The sequence below is a fragment of the Thamnophis sirtalis genome, unplaced genomic scaffold (genome assembly GCF_051295495.1).
Source record: "Thamnophis sirtalis isolate CommonGarterSnake01/CBP01778 unplaced genomic scaffold, rThaSir2_p1.2 scaffold_2, whole genome shotgun sequence".
In the NCBI taxonomy this organism is placed as follows: Eukaryota; Metazoa; Chordata; class Lepidosauria; order Squamata; family Natricidae; genus Thamnophis; species Thamnophis sirtalis.
Genome location: NW_028261382.1, coordinates 17,705,805 through 17,724,092, shown reverse-complemented (window position 1 = coordinate 17,724,092; position 18,288 = coordinate 17,705,805). Strand labels below are relative to the sequence as shown.

General features: G+C 44.1%; 1 protein-coding gene across 2 annotated transcripts in view; it reads right to left on the bottom strand.

The window, feature by feature from the left end:
• The window catches only part of MCTP2 (multiple C2 and transmembrane domain containing 2), a 160,599-nt gene that overhangs the window by 82,449 nt on the left and 59,862 nt on the right, over positions 1–18,288 (bottom strand). For both annotated transcript variants that reach the window (XM_087704361.1, XM_087704362.1), the window contains exons 6-8: positions 13,194–13,270; positions 12,681–12,792; positions 10,277–10,312 (exon numbers count right to left, since the gene is read on the bottom strand). In XM_087704361.1, coding sequence (XP_087560487.1) covers positions 10,277–10,312; positions 12,681–12,792; positions 13,194–13,270 — 225 coding nt within the window. The remainder of the gene's footprint in view (positions 1–10,276; positions 10,313–12,680; positions 12,793–13,193; positions 13,271–18,288) is intronic.

Below are 18,288 nucleotides of genomic sequence, written 5' to 3'. Positions count from 1 at the left end.
TCTCTTGCTCCCTCCCTTCATCTCTCCCTCCCTCCCCCTCTCCCTCCCCCCTCTCCCTCTCCCTCCCACCCTGTGTCTTTCCTTCTCTCTCTCTCTCTCTCCCTCTCACCCTCCCCCTCTCTCCCTCTTCCTCCCTCCCTCCATCTCTCTCTCCCTCTCTTCCTCCCTCCGTATCTTTCCCTCTCTTCTTCCTTCCCTCCCTCCATGTCTCTTTCCTTCTCTTTCTCTCTCTTTCTCTCTCTCTCCTTCTCTCTCTTTCTTCCTCCCTCCCTCCATCTCTCTCCCTCTTCCTCCTTCCCTTCCTGTGTCTTTCCTCTCCCCCCTCTCTCTCTTCCCTTCTCTCTCCCTCTTCCTCCTTCCCTTCCTGTGTCTTTCCTCTCCCCGCTCTCTCTCTTCCCTTCTCTCTCCCTCTTCCTCCTTCCCTCCCTCCATGCCTCTTTCCTTCTCTCTCTCTCTTCCTTATGACCGCAATTGAGACCAAAATTTCTGTTGCGAAGTGAGACATTTGTTAAGTCAGTTTGCCCCATTTTATGCCCTTTCTTGCCCCAGTTGTTAAGTGAATCACTGCGGTTGCTAAGTGACTGACACGGTTGTTAACTGAATCTGGACCACATGACCCGCAGGGACACTGCAGCCATCATAAATGTGAGCCAGTTGCCAAGCGCCTGAATTTTGATCGAATGACCATGGGGATGCTGCCGTGATTGTAGTGTGAAAAATGGTTGTAAGTCGCTTTTTTCGGTGCCCCCGTGACTTTGAACAGTCATTAAAGTTAAACAAATTGTTGTAAGTCGAGGACTACCTGTACTCTGACATATTTTTTTCTCCCTCACAGCAGAAAACTCTTCCCCCTCCTCTCCCATTTTCCCTTTGAACCATCCTTTGAGGTGGGAGGGGAAAGAAAGAAAGAAAGAAAGAAAGAAAGAAAGAAAGAAAGAAAGAAAGAAAGAAAGAAAGAAAGAAGGCAGGGAGGGAGGGAGGGAAGGAGGGATGGAGGGAAGGAGGGGGGAAGGAAGGAAAGAAATAAAGGAGGAAGGAAGGGGGAGGGGGAGAGAGGGAAGAAGGAAGAAAGAAAAAAGGAGGAAGGGAGGGAAGAAGAAAGGAAAGAAAGAAATAAAAAAGGAAGGCAGAAGTAAAGAAAGATAAAATGGAAGAAAGGCGGGAAGAAGGAAAGAAGGAAAGTGGGAGGGAAGAAGGAATGAAGGAAAGAAAGAAAGGAGGGAGGGAAGAAGGAAGGAAAGGGCAGAGGAAAGGAAGAAAGAAGGAAAGAAGGAAAGAAAGAGGGGGGGAAGGGAAGGAGGGAGAGAAAGAGAGAGAGGAGTGGGAGAGAAATGTCACCCAAAGATCAAAGCTGCAGTCAGCCAATTGCCTAACGGAAAAGCTGGCCCTTCCATACAAAATATCTTCCACAGTAAAAAATAATTGTGTGGCTCCCTATTTTTTCCCCCCTTTTCCAAATGGAAAACTGTTTGTCTTGGAAAGCGCTGGGCTTCCTCGCTTGTCCATAAAAAGCCAGGCCCGCTCAGAGCTCCGGGAGGGTCCCTGGGAAAAAAAAAACGGGAATCTAAAGGCTGGCCATTAAAAAGGACCGGGAGATTGCTTCCATATGGCCAGACAGCAGGGGAGGGAAAGGGCCAAAGTCTGCAGCCGGCTCCATTTGGCGAGGAGCTCCTCGCCTTTCCATGGACACTCGTTGCATTAGAGGAGAACATCTGGATTATGGCTTGCAATGTCCCTGGGAAATATCCACTCCCCCATCAAAGGGCTTTATCTATCTCCCCTGCACTTTGAACATTTCCGCGCATAAGGCAGCCGGGTTGGATGCCGCACTTGCTGCCTTCCCATCCAAAGCCATTCCTCCCACTGCTTTTGAACACACACACACACACACACACACACAAACACACACACAGGCTAGGCCTCCCTAGGTTCCTCCCCTCCCCTCCTTGTTCTGCAGGGGTGGGGGGAGGAAAGGAGATTTTTTTAAAAATCTATGCCTTTCCCAGAAAGGCATAATAGACACCCCACACTTTGGGATTGCTTTCTTTGAATTCTTTTCTTTTTGTTTCTTGAGAGACTCGGTGTGTTACAGGAATGAAACACTCAGAGAGGGGAGGAAAGGGGAAAAAAATAGAAGGGCGCAGGGAAGGGAAGAAAGAAAATATTTGGAGTTTTGAATCAAAAGCAGCATTGCTGGCCAGAAAGTTGGCTCCAAAAGATGCATTGTAGAGGACTGCCTTTTATTTAGGAAGCGGATGCAAACTCGTGGCATAGCAGGCAGATTTTGGAAGGCGCCTCAGATTCCATCAGGAAACAAGCTGTTAAAGCAAAAATGTGTCTTCCCATCTCACACGCAAGAATGACATGGCATGGCATGGAATGGAATAATATAATTGAATGTATGGAATGGAACAGGAATAAGAACAGAACAGAACAGAATAGAAAATATAGAATAGGAATAGGAAATGGAATAGAATAATAATTGAATAATATAATTGTATGTATGGAATGGAACAGGAATAAGAATAGAATAGAACAGGATAGGACAGAACAGAACATAAAATATGGAATAGGAATAGGAATAGGAATAGAATAGAATAGAATAGAACAGAATAGAACAGAACAGAACAGAAAGCTGGAAGGGACCTTGGAGGTCTCTTGGTCCAACCCCCTGCCTAGACAGGAAACCCTATACCATTTGAGACAAATGGTTATCCAGCATCTTCTTAAAAACTTCCAGTGTTGGAGCATTCACAACTTCTGGAGGGAAGCTGTTCCACTGATTAATTGTTCTCACTGTCAGGAAATTCCTTCTTAGTTCTAAGTTGCTTCTCTCCTTGATTAGTTTCCACCCCTTGTTTCTTGTCCTGCCCTCAGGTGCTTTGGAGAATAGCTTGACTCCCTCTTCTGAGTGTCAACCCCTGAGATATTGGAGGACTGCTCTCATGTCTCCCCTAGTCCTTCTTTTCATCAAAAGTAGACATACCCAGTTCCTGCAACCGTTCTTCATATGTTTTAGCCTCCAGTCCCCTAATCCTCTTTGTTGCTCTTCTCTGCACTCTTTCTAGAGTCTCCACATCTTTTTAAAATTGTGGCGACCAGAACTGCATGCAGAATTCCAAGTGTGGCCTTACCAAGGCCTTATAAAGTGGTATTAACACTTCACGTGATCTTGATTCTATCCTTCTGAATATGGCATCCTTTTCTATGGCTTTTATGGTTTATGGCTCATGTATTCAAAGTCCAGACACTTGGCAATTGGCTCCTTTTTATGACGGTTGCAGTGTCCTGGAGTCATGTGATCATCTTTTGCGACCTTCTGACAAGCGAGAGGGAAGCCATACAAGAGTATCCAAGCTAATCTTTTGACCAAGCTCTTATAGATGACCCTCGTTTATTGGGAAAAAAACCAGTACGTTTTGAAGAAACTAACGTCTTCTGTTGGAGCCACGTTTAAATTTTGGAAGTCGGTCACGCCTTTTTTTAGCGTGTCCTAACGGAACTCGCAAACAGCCAGAGCGCTTGATCCAAAAGTTGGGTTATTTGTTGTGTTTTGCTTAGATGTTTCCCAAACCCTCAAACGCGAAACTTCTGATGTGTTGAGACGATGCTCCGGCAGAAGCTGCCCTGGCCAAGATGAAGCCGTCTTTCAAACTCCTGTCCTTTCAAAGATGTGACAGGGGGGACAAAAAGACCTGTGAAGAGGTCAAAGCAGCAACCCAGCCCGAAAGGAAAATGGTTTGCGGCTCTCGTTGGGACGCCTCGGTGCCCCCCCACCCCACCCCTGGCTCTGCTCATTAGGCAGGATAACCATTCCGGAGAAGTGTTTTTTTTTCCCATAGGAAGAGAGAGAAAAAAAATTTAGACAAATGAAAGGAGGCAGATGAGCACACATGCAGTAGAATCCCATAGTTGTTTAAAATGCTTCAACAGGACAATAGCCCAAAGCGGAATTCTTGGAGATGGACAAATAAAAATAAGAAAACCAGTGAGGTGGGATGGGAGGCAAAAAAAAAAAAAAAGAATTGCACGCACACAGAAGGGAGATGGGCTTCCTTCTTTGGCCTTGCTTCAACTCCTATTTGTTTCTGCGGCCAATTTATCCAATTATTTGAACACCAAGGTGGCAATCAATTTGGTTTGGCTTCTGCACACGTGGCGCGGGCAGGAGAAAAGGCCGGGGGTTCGCATCCTTGGAGCAAGAGCCCTTCGCCCACTCGGTGCCCTCTGAGGGTGCAAAGCGTGCCTCACTCTGCAAAGGTTTCCGTCCCTTACGCAAAGCCAACCGGAGATTAGAGGCTCTAATGAAGCTGTTGACAACTGCCTCTTGCATGCCAAACCTCCCAAGAAAACCACTGGCCCAGAAAGCAGCAAATCTGCTTCTACTTTCTTTCCTTCCTTCCATCTTCCACGAATTTCAGAACGGGCTTGTTCCAGTTATTACCGTCTCACCCGCCGTCAAAATACTGCTAAACCTCACAGGGGAATGGAGAAAAACTGAAAATTAATTAAATGTTTACCCATTATCATCACTTGGGCAACGAAGAGAAACTAAGTCCTATCAATGGTGGTGTGCTGCCCGAGTCACTTGATTTGAGAAAGAAGCAGTGCAAAATAAATTAATAATCCAAACAGTAATAATTGATTGCTTAACAGATGAACAATAACAAAAGCAAACAGTTTCTGAGCATTAATGGAAATTCAGATAAGAAAAACTGCTGCTAGAATAGGGAATCCCCCTTTTTTTTTTTAGCTGGTCCACATATTTGATGGTTTGGGAGGATATCCAGAGCATGGAAAAATAAAGATTGCCATGGGAAGGAAGGTTACCAGTTTTGGATGCAAATTGGTGTTCTGTCGGGCCTGGAAGTCACCTTTTCTTTTGGATCTTTGGCCTGCCACACTTTCTATTATTCTACTATGCATTTTCTATTGTGGGAAAATGGGAGTGGGGGGGATTGTATGGAGTTAGATGCTATGTAGCCATAACAAAATTCTTCCTAGAAAGTCAAGGTCATCCTTTGTCTCTGCACCTAACTGGAACTGGATGGGTGGAACTGCCAGCATAGCAGCGGGAGATTAGGCTATGTGATGGACTTGTGGGTGTGGGGGCAAGATCTGGAACTTTCAACTGGGTGGGAAAACTGAGAAGGCTTCAGATTTGGGTTTTGTGCCAACATGGCTCTCTTAATAAATTGGAACTTTGAGGAATCTTTTGTCTCGGACTCTGATTTACTTTTGGATGCTATTTGGAACCCTGACATGTTCTCTTAAACCGCTCAAGACAATCCTATACTGTTTACAATTATGATTCTCTAAAAGGCTAGACACACTTCCAGACAAAATTCTAAACTTCAGGCATAGATCAATTTCTATTTTCTGTGAGGTCACACAAAAAGGAAGGCTATTTTGGGGGAACAAAGGAATGAGTCTAGAGGCAGAGTCTGAACCCGTTGTGGCCCACCAGACTTGGACGATGAAGAGGTTGGGGAGGAACTTGGGCCAGTTCTGGAGTCTGGGGAAGGCTCGGATGGATGCTCTGTATCAGACACAGAGATAGAGCCAAGGCCCTCTGACATTTCCCAGCCACCAGACAGGCAGCCGCCTTTGGAAGCTGAGATAAGTGGGGAGGAAGAACAGCTGGGGCCTATTCCAGATGCACTTATGTGCAGAGCTGTTAGGAGAGGAGAACAACTGAGGACAAGGAGTCAACTCAGGAAGAAAGGCACATGTGGATGCTGAATGGTCCTGCCCTGGCTGGGGAATAAATAGAAGGAAATGGGAGTGGTAGTTGTAGGAGACAACAGTTTGTATTTCTGAAGATTTGGCTCACCCTGTTTCATGCCTCAAAGACTACTTGCCAGCACTTAATTTGCAGCTTTGCAGCTGGGAGCTCATGCCTTTCAATTATCCCAAGGAACTGATAAGGTCTGTTACTGCAGCTAACCCTTTGAAGGACTATTGCCTGGACTTTTCAGTGCCATTAATTCACAGTAGCTAAATAAAAAGGGGTTTTTTTGGGACAAGGTGTCTGTTTCTTGGTTCTGCTAAGGCTGGATCAGAAAAGAACCATCCCTTTTTCATGTTTAACATTTTTTTTTCTTTTTTTGTTCTGTGTAATTTTTACCCATTTTACTGAAGAAAATCTTAGTATAACCCAAGACTTTTAAAATAAGCAGCAGACGAATCCACATTCTGGGTAAACAGAGCTTCTTATAACATTATGAATTTTGGATCTGTTTAATTCTGAAGAAGTGTTTCAATATCAATATATTGAATTTAAATAATTAAATATATTATAATTATATATTAAAATCAATATCACTATCAATGACAACAGTGTTCCAATATCTAAGGGTCTACCACAAAGAAGAGAAGGTTCAACTTATTTTCCAAAGCAGCAGAGGGCAGGTCAAGAAACAATGGATGGAAACTAATCAAGGAAAGAAGCAACCTGGGATTAAGGAGAAACTTCCTAACAGTGAGGACAATTAACCACACTTGCCTTCAGAAATCATGGGTGCTCCATCACTGGAGGTTTTTAAGAAGAGACTAGACAGCTAGTTATCTGAAATGGTATAGGTTCTCCTACTTGAGCAGGGGCTGGACTAGAAGCAATAGCAATAGCAGTTAGACTTATATACCGCTTCATAGAGCTTTCAGCCCTCTCTAAGCGGTTTACAGAGTCAGCATATCGCCCCCAACAACAATCCGGGTCCTCATTTTACCCACCTCGGAAGGATGGAAGGCTGAGTCAACCCTGAGCCGGTGAGATTTGAACAGCCGAACTGCAGAACTAGCAGTCAGCTGAAGTAGCCTGCAGTGCTGCATTTAACCACTGCGCCACCTCGGCTCAATAGACCTCCAAGGTCCCTTCCAACTCATCTATTCTATTCTAGTCTTGTTCTTTCTAGACTTGGTGGGATCCTGGATAATTGAGGGTGAGAATCAAGATCATATGAATCTGCATCCAGTTTTGGTCGCCACAATGTATAAAAGATGTTCAGAGTCCAGAAAGAATGCAGAGAAGGGCAACAAAGATGATGATGGAACTGGAGGTTAAAGCATATGAACAGTTGCAGGAAGTAACTGGGTATGTCTAGTTCAATGAAAAGAAGGACTAGGGGAGACATGATAGCAGTCTTCCAATATCTCAGGGGTTGCCACAAAGAAGACGGAGTCAAGCTATTCTCCAAAGCACCTGAGAGCAGGACAAGAAGCAATGGGTGGAAATTAATCAAGGAGAGAAGCAACCTAGAACTAAGGAGAAATTTCCTGACAGTTAGAACAATTAATCAGTGGAACAGCTTGCCTCCAGAAATGGTGGGTGCTCCAAGATTGGAGGTGTTTAAAAAGAGATTGGACAACTATTTATCTGAAATGGTATAGTGTTTCCTGCTTGAAGGGGGGATGGACTACAGGACCTTCAAGGTCCCTTTCAAATCTGTTACTCCATTATGTCATTTTAAAAACATTTGCTTTAAAAAACTTTCAAGCCAATTAAAACACATTTAAAGTTAAAGTTGCATTGAGAAAAAGCTTTAAAAAAGAATTAAAATGGAACAAGAAGTCTTGAGGAATGCCAACGGAGGAGGTATCCTAACAAACAACTCCGATGGGGAGAAGATCGAAGGTCTCCTGGCTGGACAATCCAAGGACAGTGAAAATCATCCTCTTATTTTACGACTTACAGAGCTTTGATTAATATTGCTGGTGATATTTACATATCACTTGGATCTAAAAGCAATCTGTGCTGTCAAAATGATATAATTCAGTTACTTTAAATAACCAATGAACTTATAACCTAGTTCCATGATGCTAGAAAATGGGATTGCTTGTGAGGTTTTTAAAAAATGCTACATGCACAGGAAAAAGAAAGTTTTGTGGTGCCTGAACATGGAGCCGATACCTAAACTTCAAACCAGCGGGGGAAATACGCAGCCTGGCTGAGGCTGATGGACCTTGTAGTCTAGCTCGTGAAGACAATGCCAAACAAAGGGAAGATTGCTTAGTGCATTGCTTCTTCCAATAGCCTCTCAGCTACTCCCCAAAATATTGGGATCCTCCCTGCTCTCTTTTATTTTTCCTTTGTTGACTTTATGATCCATTACAAAAAAAAGAAAAAAAAAAGAGAGAGAGAAAATGGGAGAAAGGAAGAAAGGGAGCAAGTGCCAGCAATGTTTCCCCAGCTCGGTGTTTCCTAACTAAAGATAGTTATTGATGTACAACGCCGGCCTTTTACTGTGGCAGAAGAATCAATAAAGAAGGAAATACTGCTTTGTCAAGAGTAGCCCAAGTACTGTAGGCTTGCTGGGAAATTCTTTAGTGGCTCTGGGATGCCCACAGAAGCTTAAAAAAATCCTTCTATATATCCATTGACAGCATGGGCACCATGTGCTGAGACCTGACTGCCCTCTAGTGGCAGCAATACACAATGACAAAAGCCTGTACAGGATTTCTCCTTCCCTAATCTTTCCTTGTAGGAGTGACAATTTTATTTTCCTGGGCTCCAAGATCCCCGCAGATGGGGACTGCAGCCAAGAAATTAAAAGACGCTTGCACCTGGGGAGGAAAGGTTTTGGAAATCTAGACAGCATTCTAAAAACCCTGCCAACAAAAGTGTGTATAGTCAAGGCTATGGTTTTCCCAGTTGCAATGGATGGCTGCGAAAGTTGGACCATAAGAATGGAGGCCTTTGAACTCTAGTGCTGGAGAAGACTCCTGCGAGTCCCTTGGACTGCAAGTCAATCCAACCGGTCAGTCTTAGAGGAGATCAACTCTGACTGCACTTTAGAAGGCCAGCTCCTGAAGATGAAACTCAAAATACTTTGGCCACCTAATGAGAAGGAAGGACTCACTGGAGAAGAGCATAATGCTGGGAAGGATTGAGGGAAAAAGGAGAAGGGGATGGCAGAGAATGAGGTGGATGGATGGAGTCACTGAAGCAGTTGGAGTGAGCTTCAATGGACTCCAGAGGATGGTAGAGGACAGGAAGGCCTGGGGGAACGTTGTCCATGGGGTCGCGATGGGTCAGACACGACTTCACGACTAACAGCAACAAACAAAAAATTTTCCTTTCTGTTTTGTAAGAATGACTAAAAGGACTTCCCAATACCTAGTGTATAAAGTTAGCACCCACTTCACTCCTAGAAAAATGAAATACTTTGAGAAATATTAAAAAGGCAGAATGTTATATTTCCCCTAAAAGAAAAATGGAAATCTTAAGGGAGACAGAAACTCAGGAGCCTCAGCTCTCTACCCCAAGTAGAAACCAAGAGGCCAACTTTTAGAAATGCAGATTTGGTGATCCATTCAAGACAGAATTAAAAACAATGGTGAAATTCAAAGTTTTTACTACCGGTTCTGTGGGCGTGGCTTGGTGAGCCTGGCAGGGGAAGGATCCTGCAAAATCTCAAGGAAGGAAGGAATAGAAAAAGGAGGAGGAAATAAGGAATACAGAAGGAAGGAAGGAGAGAGGGAAGGAAGGAAAGAAAGAAAGAAGGGCCATATGAATCAAAGCAAAACAAAACAAGACAATGTTTGAGTCCTACTAAAAACAGAAAAACCTGGAAGATTGATTTAATTAACTGCATAATTATTGATGAAGCTCTGTTAATACAACAAAACCCACATTTCCTCCCTCTGTCGCTTTGATGGTAACTTTTGAAGGGACCAATTCTCTTTCACCTGGCAAACCTTCCCAGAGGCATCCTCTTTGCCCCCTCGGAAGCTTCAGAGAGAAGCTAAAGAGGAACAGAAAGCGAGAGACAACCTTTAAAAAAAAACACCCTTCTATTCCACTGGTTTTAAATTCCAGGAATCTCCTTGTAGATTCCGTGTGGATTTGATCTGTGCTAAATCTTCCCCGGCGCATTAATACATGTGATGTATTATTGATAGACTGCAATCCTTAAAAAAAGGATAGAAATATAAGGCTGACATCGCAACATATGTTCTCCTACCCCCGAGTCTGCCAGACGTACTGACAGATTTTGGTAGGCCTGCTTCCAATTTAGAACAACTTCACACAAGACACCGAATTCTTGCTATGGAAGGGCTGACAGGAGCTCCTCGCTTGGCAGTGCTGACAATGTTTGATGCTGAAAAAGAAGCTTCTGGAAAGAAGACGCTCAGCAAAATGGACCTCCATCTGCATTCAACGTACCCATTTCTGCTTTTCATTACTACAAGCAGCTGGCTGGCTTTTTTTTCCAACTGAAGGGAAAAAAAACACAAACCCACAATAACAGAACTATGGGGACAAAGAATGTGTTACCTTCGGTACAGAGCATCTCCTTCGGTTTGGCCATCGCTGCATGCACACACACCCCAGAAGTGCAACAGGGGACATCCAAGAGAGGATCCGCAAAACAAAAATGAGAGAGAGGGGGGAGAGAGGGAGGGGGAGAGAGGGGGAGGAAGAGGGAGGGAAGAAGGGAGAGAGAGGGAGGGAGAGAGGGAGGGAAGGAGGGAGAGGGAGGGGAAGGGAGAGGGAGGGAAGGAGGGAGAGAGAGGGAGGGAAGGGGGGAGAGGAAGGAGGAGGGAGGGAGAGGAAGAGGGAGGGGGAGAGAGGGAGGGAGAAGGAGGAGGAGGGAGGGAGAGGGAGGGAAGGAAGGAGAGGGAGGGAGCGGGAGGGAAGGAAGGAGAGGGAGGGAGCGGGAGAGAGGGGGGAAGGGAGAGAGGGAGGGAGAGAGGAAGGGAGAGAGGGGCAGGGATAGTTAGTAATCATATGAGCTAAAAAAAATCTACTTTATTCTCTGACAGTCAAGTCCCACTTCAAATATTGTTCCATGTTTGCGCGTATTTCAAGAATACATCTGGGAAACAGCTGGAGCCTGTTCCCAGTGTGCGCATGCGCAGACGAAGGGAACAGCTAACTTACTTGGGAGTAAGGCCACAGGTGGACGATGAATGGCCCCTCCCAGAGGAAATAAAAGAGGAGCGAAAGGGGAGTGGAGTTTGCAGGAGACCATCAGTTCGCTTCATTGGTTCGTGACTCTCCGAGACTCCTTGCCAAGTTTTGCAGATATCGGCCTGGCATCTCTCCAAGCCAGATCAGGTCTGTGACTGAACCCTTGAAAGAATTTGCTGGATGTGAATGAGCAGAATTCACAGTAACTTAATCAAAAGGATTTGTTGTCAGGACAAGGAGTCTGCTTCGTGGTTTGGGGAAGCCTAGGTCAGAACAGCTGCAATAGTTGGAATCTGACTGAGCTTCCTCCTCCATAAATGATAGGACTACAATTCAGTGCAGATGTGTCGCTGAAGAATCGGTAATTCTCACCAATCCTTTTTACTACCTCTCTCCAGCATCTGTTTCCGCACTGTTTTGGGAATGTAAGAACCTTCGAAACGGCTACTCAGGGAGCCCAGAACGTTATAGTAGTAAGTAAATATTAAAAATGGCTCCCCGTATCCTCCAGCAGAGCAACCCGTGAGTGATGCTCTGTTCCCAACAGTCTGAATCCAACTATAATGGCTTTCTCGGAGCTTGGGAAAAAAGCCGACGGCTTGCAAAATATTACAAACATCGAACACCTGCAGATTCTGGCTGCAGAGAGAGATAGTACTTAGGCTAGCTCTTCTTCGCCTTAACATCCAAAGCCCATCCTTTAGATCAGGAAACCTTCCAATTCTGTCATTCTATTATTCATTCACACTTTTAGTTCAGTGATATCAACTCTGTCCTCAGCAGGATGAAGTGCCTGATGGATTTTATCTGGCATTAGAAGTTAAGCAGTGGGGACATGGGGGCTCAGTGGCTAAGACACTGAACTTGTCGATCAGAAAGGAGGGCAATTCAGCAGTTTGAATCCCTAGCATCGAATAATGGAGAGAGCTCCCATTACTTGTCCCAGCTTCTGCCAACCTAGCAGTTCGAAAGCACGTAAAAATGGAAGTAAAAAAATAGGAACCACTTTTGGTGGGAAAGTAACAGTGTTCCGTGGGCCTTCGGCGTTGAGCCATGCCGGCCACATGACCACAGAGACGTCTTCAGACAGCACTGGCTCTTCGGCTTTGAAACAGAGATGAGCACCGCCCCCTAGAGTCGGGAACGACTAGCACGTATCTGCAAGGGGAACCTTTACCTTAGAGGTTAAGTGGCATCCAATTTAGTTGGAACTTGGATGAAAGAGCCTCAGCCAATCTCATATATCTACATCTCTTCAGGACATGCAGGCACGTAAAATTATGCCATGGAAGAAAATGATAAACATCTTGAGGCTGTTGCCAAGAAAACTATGCCGATGTGTTCATGAAACCACTAGGAAGGCAGTGACAAGCAGTGGCTTTTCCTTACTGGATCCCAATAGTTGTACAATGATACATTGATACTCCACTGCTTTGAAACGCCTCTAAGTTGGTACTCAACGCATTTTGATGTGGCACTCATCACTTGTTTGGTAGTCAACGCACAAGCAAGAACTTGTCTGTCTCAGCTACCTTGTGACTCACTACGTTATTCCTTATGGGAAAAATGTGTTTGGTACCCATTGTTTTTGGTACTCATTATTTTTGGTACTCATCGTGCCTCCCAGAACCAATTAATGAGGAGTACTGAGGTATCACTGTAGTATGAATTTGCCTGGCACCACGACACACAACCACAGATGCCAGCCCTGTGTCCATCTCTTCCTTCCTACCAGGAAACCCAGAATGGCTCTGATGATCTTACTTACATTTCTTTTAATATCGCCTGACTTCACAACAAGTCTTAAATTCAGCACAATCACGCCCATGTCATCCTCCAAGCTGTTTGGGTCTTCCAGTTTAAGAATCCTCTCAGTAGTCCTGGATGAGAAAAAGAAAATTACACAGAGCTAACAACCAGAATCAACCAAAAGCCATCTTTAAGGGTGTCATCCAGATCATAGTTGTCCCAAAGGGGCTTTTTCAAGAGGCAACTGACTTCCTGGTTTTCCTTTACTTCTCATCCAAGAAAACTTCTTCCTTAAGAAGCTTTCTTGGATGAGAAGTGAAATGTCTTCAAAGAAAAACCAGAAAGTCCAGTTGCCTCTTGAAAAAAGCACCTTTGGGACAAAAAGGCTTATATTTATTTTAAGAGTAAAAGACTGAAAAAGACTCAAATATTCACCAAGCCATATAGGCTACAACAGAACCGAGCACTTTAAGTGCTCTGTAATAGATAACTGCATTTCGAAAGAAAAAAATATATATAAGTGTTGGATTACCTGTTCAGTTCCAGTTTGTGAAGCATTAGGACTGCTGAACCCATAAAATCAGAAGAAGTCAAGTCTCTATCGTAAACCTGAGAAGAGGAGGAGAAAGGGGCGGGAAAATACAGATCTGATTATCTGAAAATAATTTCAGGTTCGCCTTATTATTAGTTCAGTGTCAGCCAATGAAACTGCACCAATCATGACTATAACAAACAAGAATAAGATTACCATCTCTGCAATCATGGCTTTGTTTTTTGCTGCTATCACTGATTGAACTATTCCCAAAAATAGACACCACATTTCCACAAATCAATGTCTTGTTTTTTCTTCCCCTCCTTTCCAAATGCCACCTTTTCACCTGTTACAAACCAAGAGGGGTTTGCACAAGTTACCAGTGAGCCAGCACAATTTACTCATTATTTATTTTTACAATTGTAGTTCTGGAAACTAAATAGGCCCATGTTTTAGGACGAGAGATACTTCAAGTATTTATGGTTCCCCTAAAAATGCCATGTTTGCCTCCTTCAGACAGGTAGGCCCAAACCAACTAAAACAGAGTTAGGCCCATAAAGTCTTCTGAATTATTATCATTATCATCATTTCCATTTAATGACAACCCCATAATCCCTTGTGGGGTGGAGTCTGGGCAACTGAATGGAGGCTAGCAGAGTATTTTAATGGCCAGATGCCCTTCCTGTCACCAGTACGGAGTTTTGTTCAGCAGAAATTTTCTCGGTGTGCCCAGAGAGAGAAATATCTGCCTCTACCTAGGATGGAACTCGCCACCTCCTGATTTTGAGGCAAGAGTGCCACCTCTAGGCCACTCACCAGAATGTTTTCTGAATGTCTCCACCTAATTTGGAGCTCGAAAGAGTTAGGACACATTTTCTTGGAAAGAGAGAGTAGAGGTTTTCTAGTAGGGAGTATACTCGTATGGAAAAGATCTTTGCAAGCTGGTTCCACCTGCGATCCTTCCCTGACACTCAATGGAGGTGTGGGAAGCCAAGAGGCGGCCAATTCCCCAGTTTGGGAAGCATTAGAATTGCTGAACCCACCAAATCAGAAGAAGTCAAGTCTGATCATACAGCTGATGCATCTGGAATGGGAGAAGAGGGAGTGGAACAGAGGTGGGATCCTATGGGTTCGGACTGGTTCAGCCGAGTAGGTAGTAACTCAGCCTGCCACGCCCCCAAATTGGTTCTAACAGCGGCGGCACCATCTTCATTTTTGGTTCTGTGTATACGCAGAACAATCTTCATTGCAAAAAATGTATTTTTCCCCCTTTTATAACGTGCGCATGCGCAGACCTTTTTAAGTGCAAATGTACACATGCACAGAACATGCTTTTGACATACACACTTGTTTCACACACATGTGTGCTCAAAAAAATTTTTGCCCGCCGAACCAGCAGTAATCCGGCAGCAACCCGCCTCTGGAGTGGAAGCAAAAATAGAGATCTGATTGTCGTAAAATAATTTCAGGTTGGAGTTTTTTAGTTCCATGTTTGCCAATGAAACTGAACCAGGTCCCCAAATGGTTGGAAATGCAAACAAATATCTGGTACATATTACCACATGTGGTGGACCTGCATAAAGGCAAGGAAATTTTGGACGCAAATCCATATGTGCTTAGAAAGAAATGACCAGACAACATATAGAATTTAAGCCAGAATTTTTTATTGGGCATTATATCAGATGATTATGATAAAGGGACAATATATCTAATATTACACATCTTGACCGCAGCAAGAATTGTATATGCGCAGCAATGGAAGAATGAAAACACCCCTTCAGAGTAGACGATAAGGAAGATAGTAGCCTGTGCGGAAATGGCCAGACTAACGCAAAAAATAAATGATAAAGGAGATACAGAATACTATTTAAGATGGAATAGATTCTATCAATGGTTAGAAACATAAGGTAGAAGTTGGAATGTGAAAGAATCAGGTTAGATGGACATGGAAAGAAATATTATGTATTTATTAAGGTTAAACATATGTGTTAATCATTCCTGACTCTAGGGGGCAATACTCATCTCCGTTTCAAAGCCGAAGAGCAAGCGCTGTCCAAAGACGCCTCCGTGGTCATGTGGCCGGCATGATTAAATGTCAAAAGTGCACAGAACGTTGTTACCTTCTCATCAAAGGTGGCTCATATTTTTCTACTTGCATTTTGTTATGTGCTTTTAAACTGCTAGGTTGGCAGAAGCTGGGACAAGTCATGGGAGCTCACATTCTTACACATTGCTAGGGATTTGAACCGCCAAACTGCCAACCTTTCTGATCGACAAGCTCAGCATCTTAGCCACTGAGCCACCGTGTCCCGTGTATGTAGGTATTAGAATGATAGATAAGTTGACATACTAGAATATGATGGTCAGAAACTATTGCACAACACTAGCATTGTTTAAAATAGTAATTATGTTATTTTGTTTTTACTTTTGGTTTATGGTAAGTGGAATGCCAGGACAATTACACTATTCAATATATTTATATGTAAACAATAAAAATATATTTTAAAAAAACTGAACCAACTGTTAATGCAACACAAAAAGGAGTACGTTCTTGGTCTCAGGAGCAGTGATTTATCTCCAATTCGGCAGGATTCTCTTGGGTTCAGAAGCAAGGATCACGTCAGTAGGAGTATTGTACTGAGTACAGCCATGGTGGCACAGTGGTTAGACTTAGAAGGCTACTTCTGCTGATCACCGACTGCCAGCAGTTTGGCAGTTCAAATCTCACCAGGCTCAAGGTTGACTCAGCCTTCCATCCTTCCGAGGTGGGTAAAATGAAGACCCAAATTGTTGGGGGGCAAGAGGCTGGCTCTGTAAACCGCTTAGAGAGGGCTGGAAAGTACTGTAAAGCGGTATATAAGTCTAAGTGCTATTGCTATCTGCCTCCGTCCCTCCTTCCTTCCTTCTTTCCTTCCCTCTCTTCTCCTTCCTTCCTTCCTTCCTCCCTTCCTTCCATACATCCCTCCTTCCCAGTGGTTAGAAGGCAGTATTGAAAGCTAACTCTGCCAACTGTCAGGGGTTCGATCCTGACCAGCTGAAGGTTGACTCAACCATCCATCCTTCCGAGGTGGGTAAAATGAAGACCCAAATTGTTGGGGGGCAAGAGGCTGACTCTATAAACCACTTAGAGAGGGCTGTAAAGCACTGTGAAGCAGTATATAAGTCTAAGTGCTATTGCTGGTGCTATTGAAGACAGTCTAAATCCGTGAATTAATCCAAGACCCCATAAGAAAAGAACATAACATGAATACTCAAGAATACAAGAATACTACATGGCAAGGAAAGAAAGGTTGTGAGCCCATTCAGTCAGTCAGGGGACCCCAAAGAGATCATGGTAGATGGTCCTCTTCAAAGCCACCACCCACTCGGTTAGGTCTTCACTGAAGATATGATATAGCCTCTGAACCATCTTTATGGACATCTGTTTCCCATTTTTCATCCTACTGGAATTTACCAAGGACAAGTCTATCTTATCTTATGTTTGGAATGTGCCATCTGGTTTTGCCAAAAACCACCAAGGATAAGGAGGATTTGTTTATACCAGATGTTGATGAGACAGTCTCAAGGTTATGGAACATCTGTTTCCCAAGGTTTGGAGTTTTAAGATGACAAGATCACCCTACTCTACAGAGATGTCCCACCAAGGACAGGGCAGAGCAAAGCATCGATGGAGTTTAAGAAAGTGTTTTTCCCAGTGGGTGTCAATCAATCCCGGACTTTTTTTTCTTTTCGCCAGGCAAGTACAGGTAATCCTCGACTTACATCAGTTCATTTAGTGACCGTTCAAAGTTACTGTCAGCCCTGGAAGCCATATTTTCCTTGGAGCTTCAGAGCTGCCACACTCACTACCCTGGGTTAGTAAATGGGAGGGGGGGTTGCAAGGAGTTGGTGGAGACCATAACATAACAACATAACAATAACAACATTCATTTCTCTGGGAGTCAAGGACATTCAGCCTGCGCCTGGAATGGTGATTGTCTCCAGTTGGGAGGATGAATTGATTGAACCAAGTGATGGAATGGTAGGTGCAGGGGATGGATCTTTCTTTTGGGTGGGTTAGGCTTTCAGTTTTGGGTTTTCCCAGATGTGCCAATATGAGGCAAATCTAGACTGTATCCTAAAAAGCAGAGACATCACCCTGCCAATAAAAGTGCATATAGTCAAGGCTACGGTTTTCCCAGTTGCTATGTATGGCTGTGAAGGTTGGACCAGAAGGAAGGCTGAGCGCCAAAGAATGGAGGCCTTTGAACTCTGGTGCTGGAGAAGACTCCTGCGAGTCCCTTGGACTGCAAGCCAACTGGTCAGTCCTAGAGAAGATCAACCCTGACTGCCCTTTAGAAGGCCAGATCCTAAAGACCTAATGAGAAGGCTCTTCCCCAGAGAAGAGCCTAATGCTGGGAAGGATGGAGGGGAAAAGAAGAAGGGGACGGCAGAGAATGAGGTGGCTGGATGGAGTCACAGAAGCAGTAGGCCTGAGCTTAAATGGACTCCAGAGGATAGTGGAGGACAGGAAGGCCTGGAGAACCTTGTCCGTGGAGTCGCGATGGGTTGGACACAACTTCGCAACTAACAACAACAACAATAAAATGTAACTTTGAGGAATTGCTAGCCTTGGAGTCTTCTTTCATTGGGGGTGTTACTTGGAACCCTGATAGTTACAACAGCACGTAAAAAAGTGATTTATGGCCATTTTCCAAACTTACGACCATTGCAGTATCCCCTGGTGACATGATCAAAATTTAAAGTGCTTGGCCGCTGACTCATACTTATGATCATTGCTGTGTCCCAGGGTCACATGATCTCCTTTTGCGACCTTCTGACAGTCAAGGGGGAAGCCAGGTTCACTTAACAACTGTGTTACCAAATTAACAACTTCAGTGATTCACTTAACGAACGTGTCAAAAAAAGGTCGCAAAATGGAGCAAAATTCACTTAACAAGTGTCTAACTTAGCAACAGAAATTTGAGGCTCCTTTATGGTCGTAAGTCGAGGACTACCTGTAGTATGTTCTGCATTCCTGAAAGACTACAGTGCATTAGCAAAACAAAGGATTTTGTTTGTCAGCCCTGCAGCTTTTATTTCATCGCTGATCAAT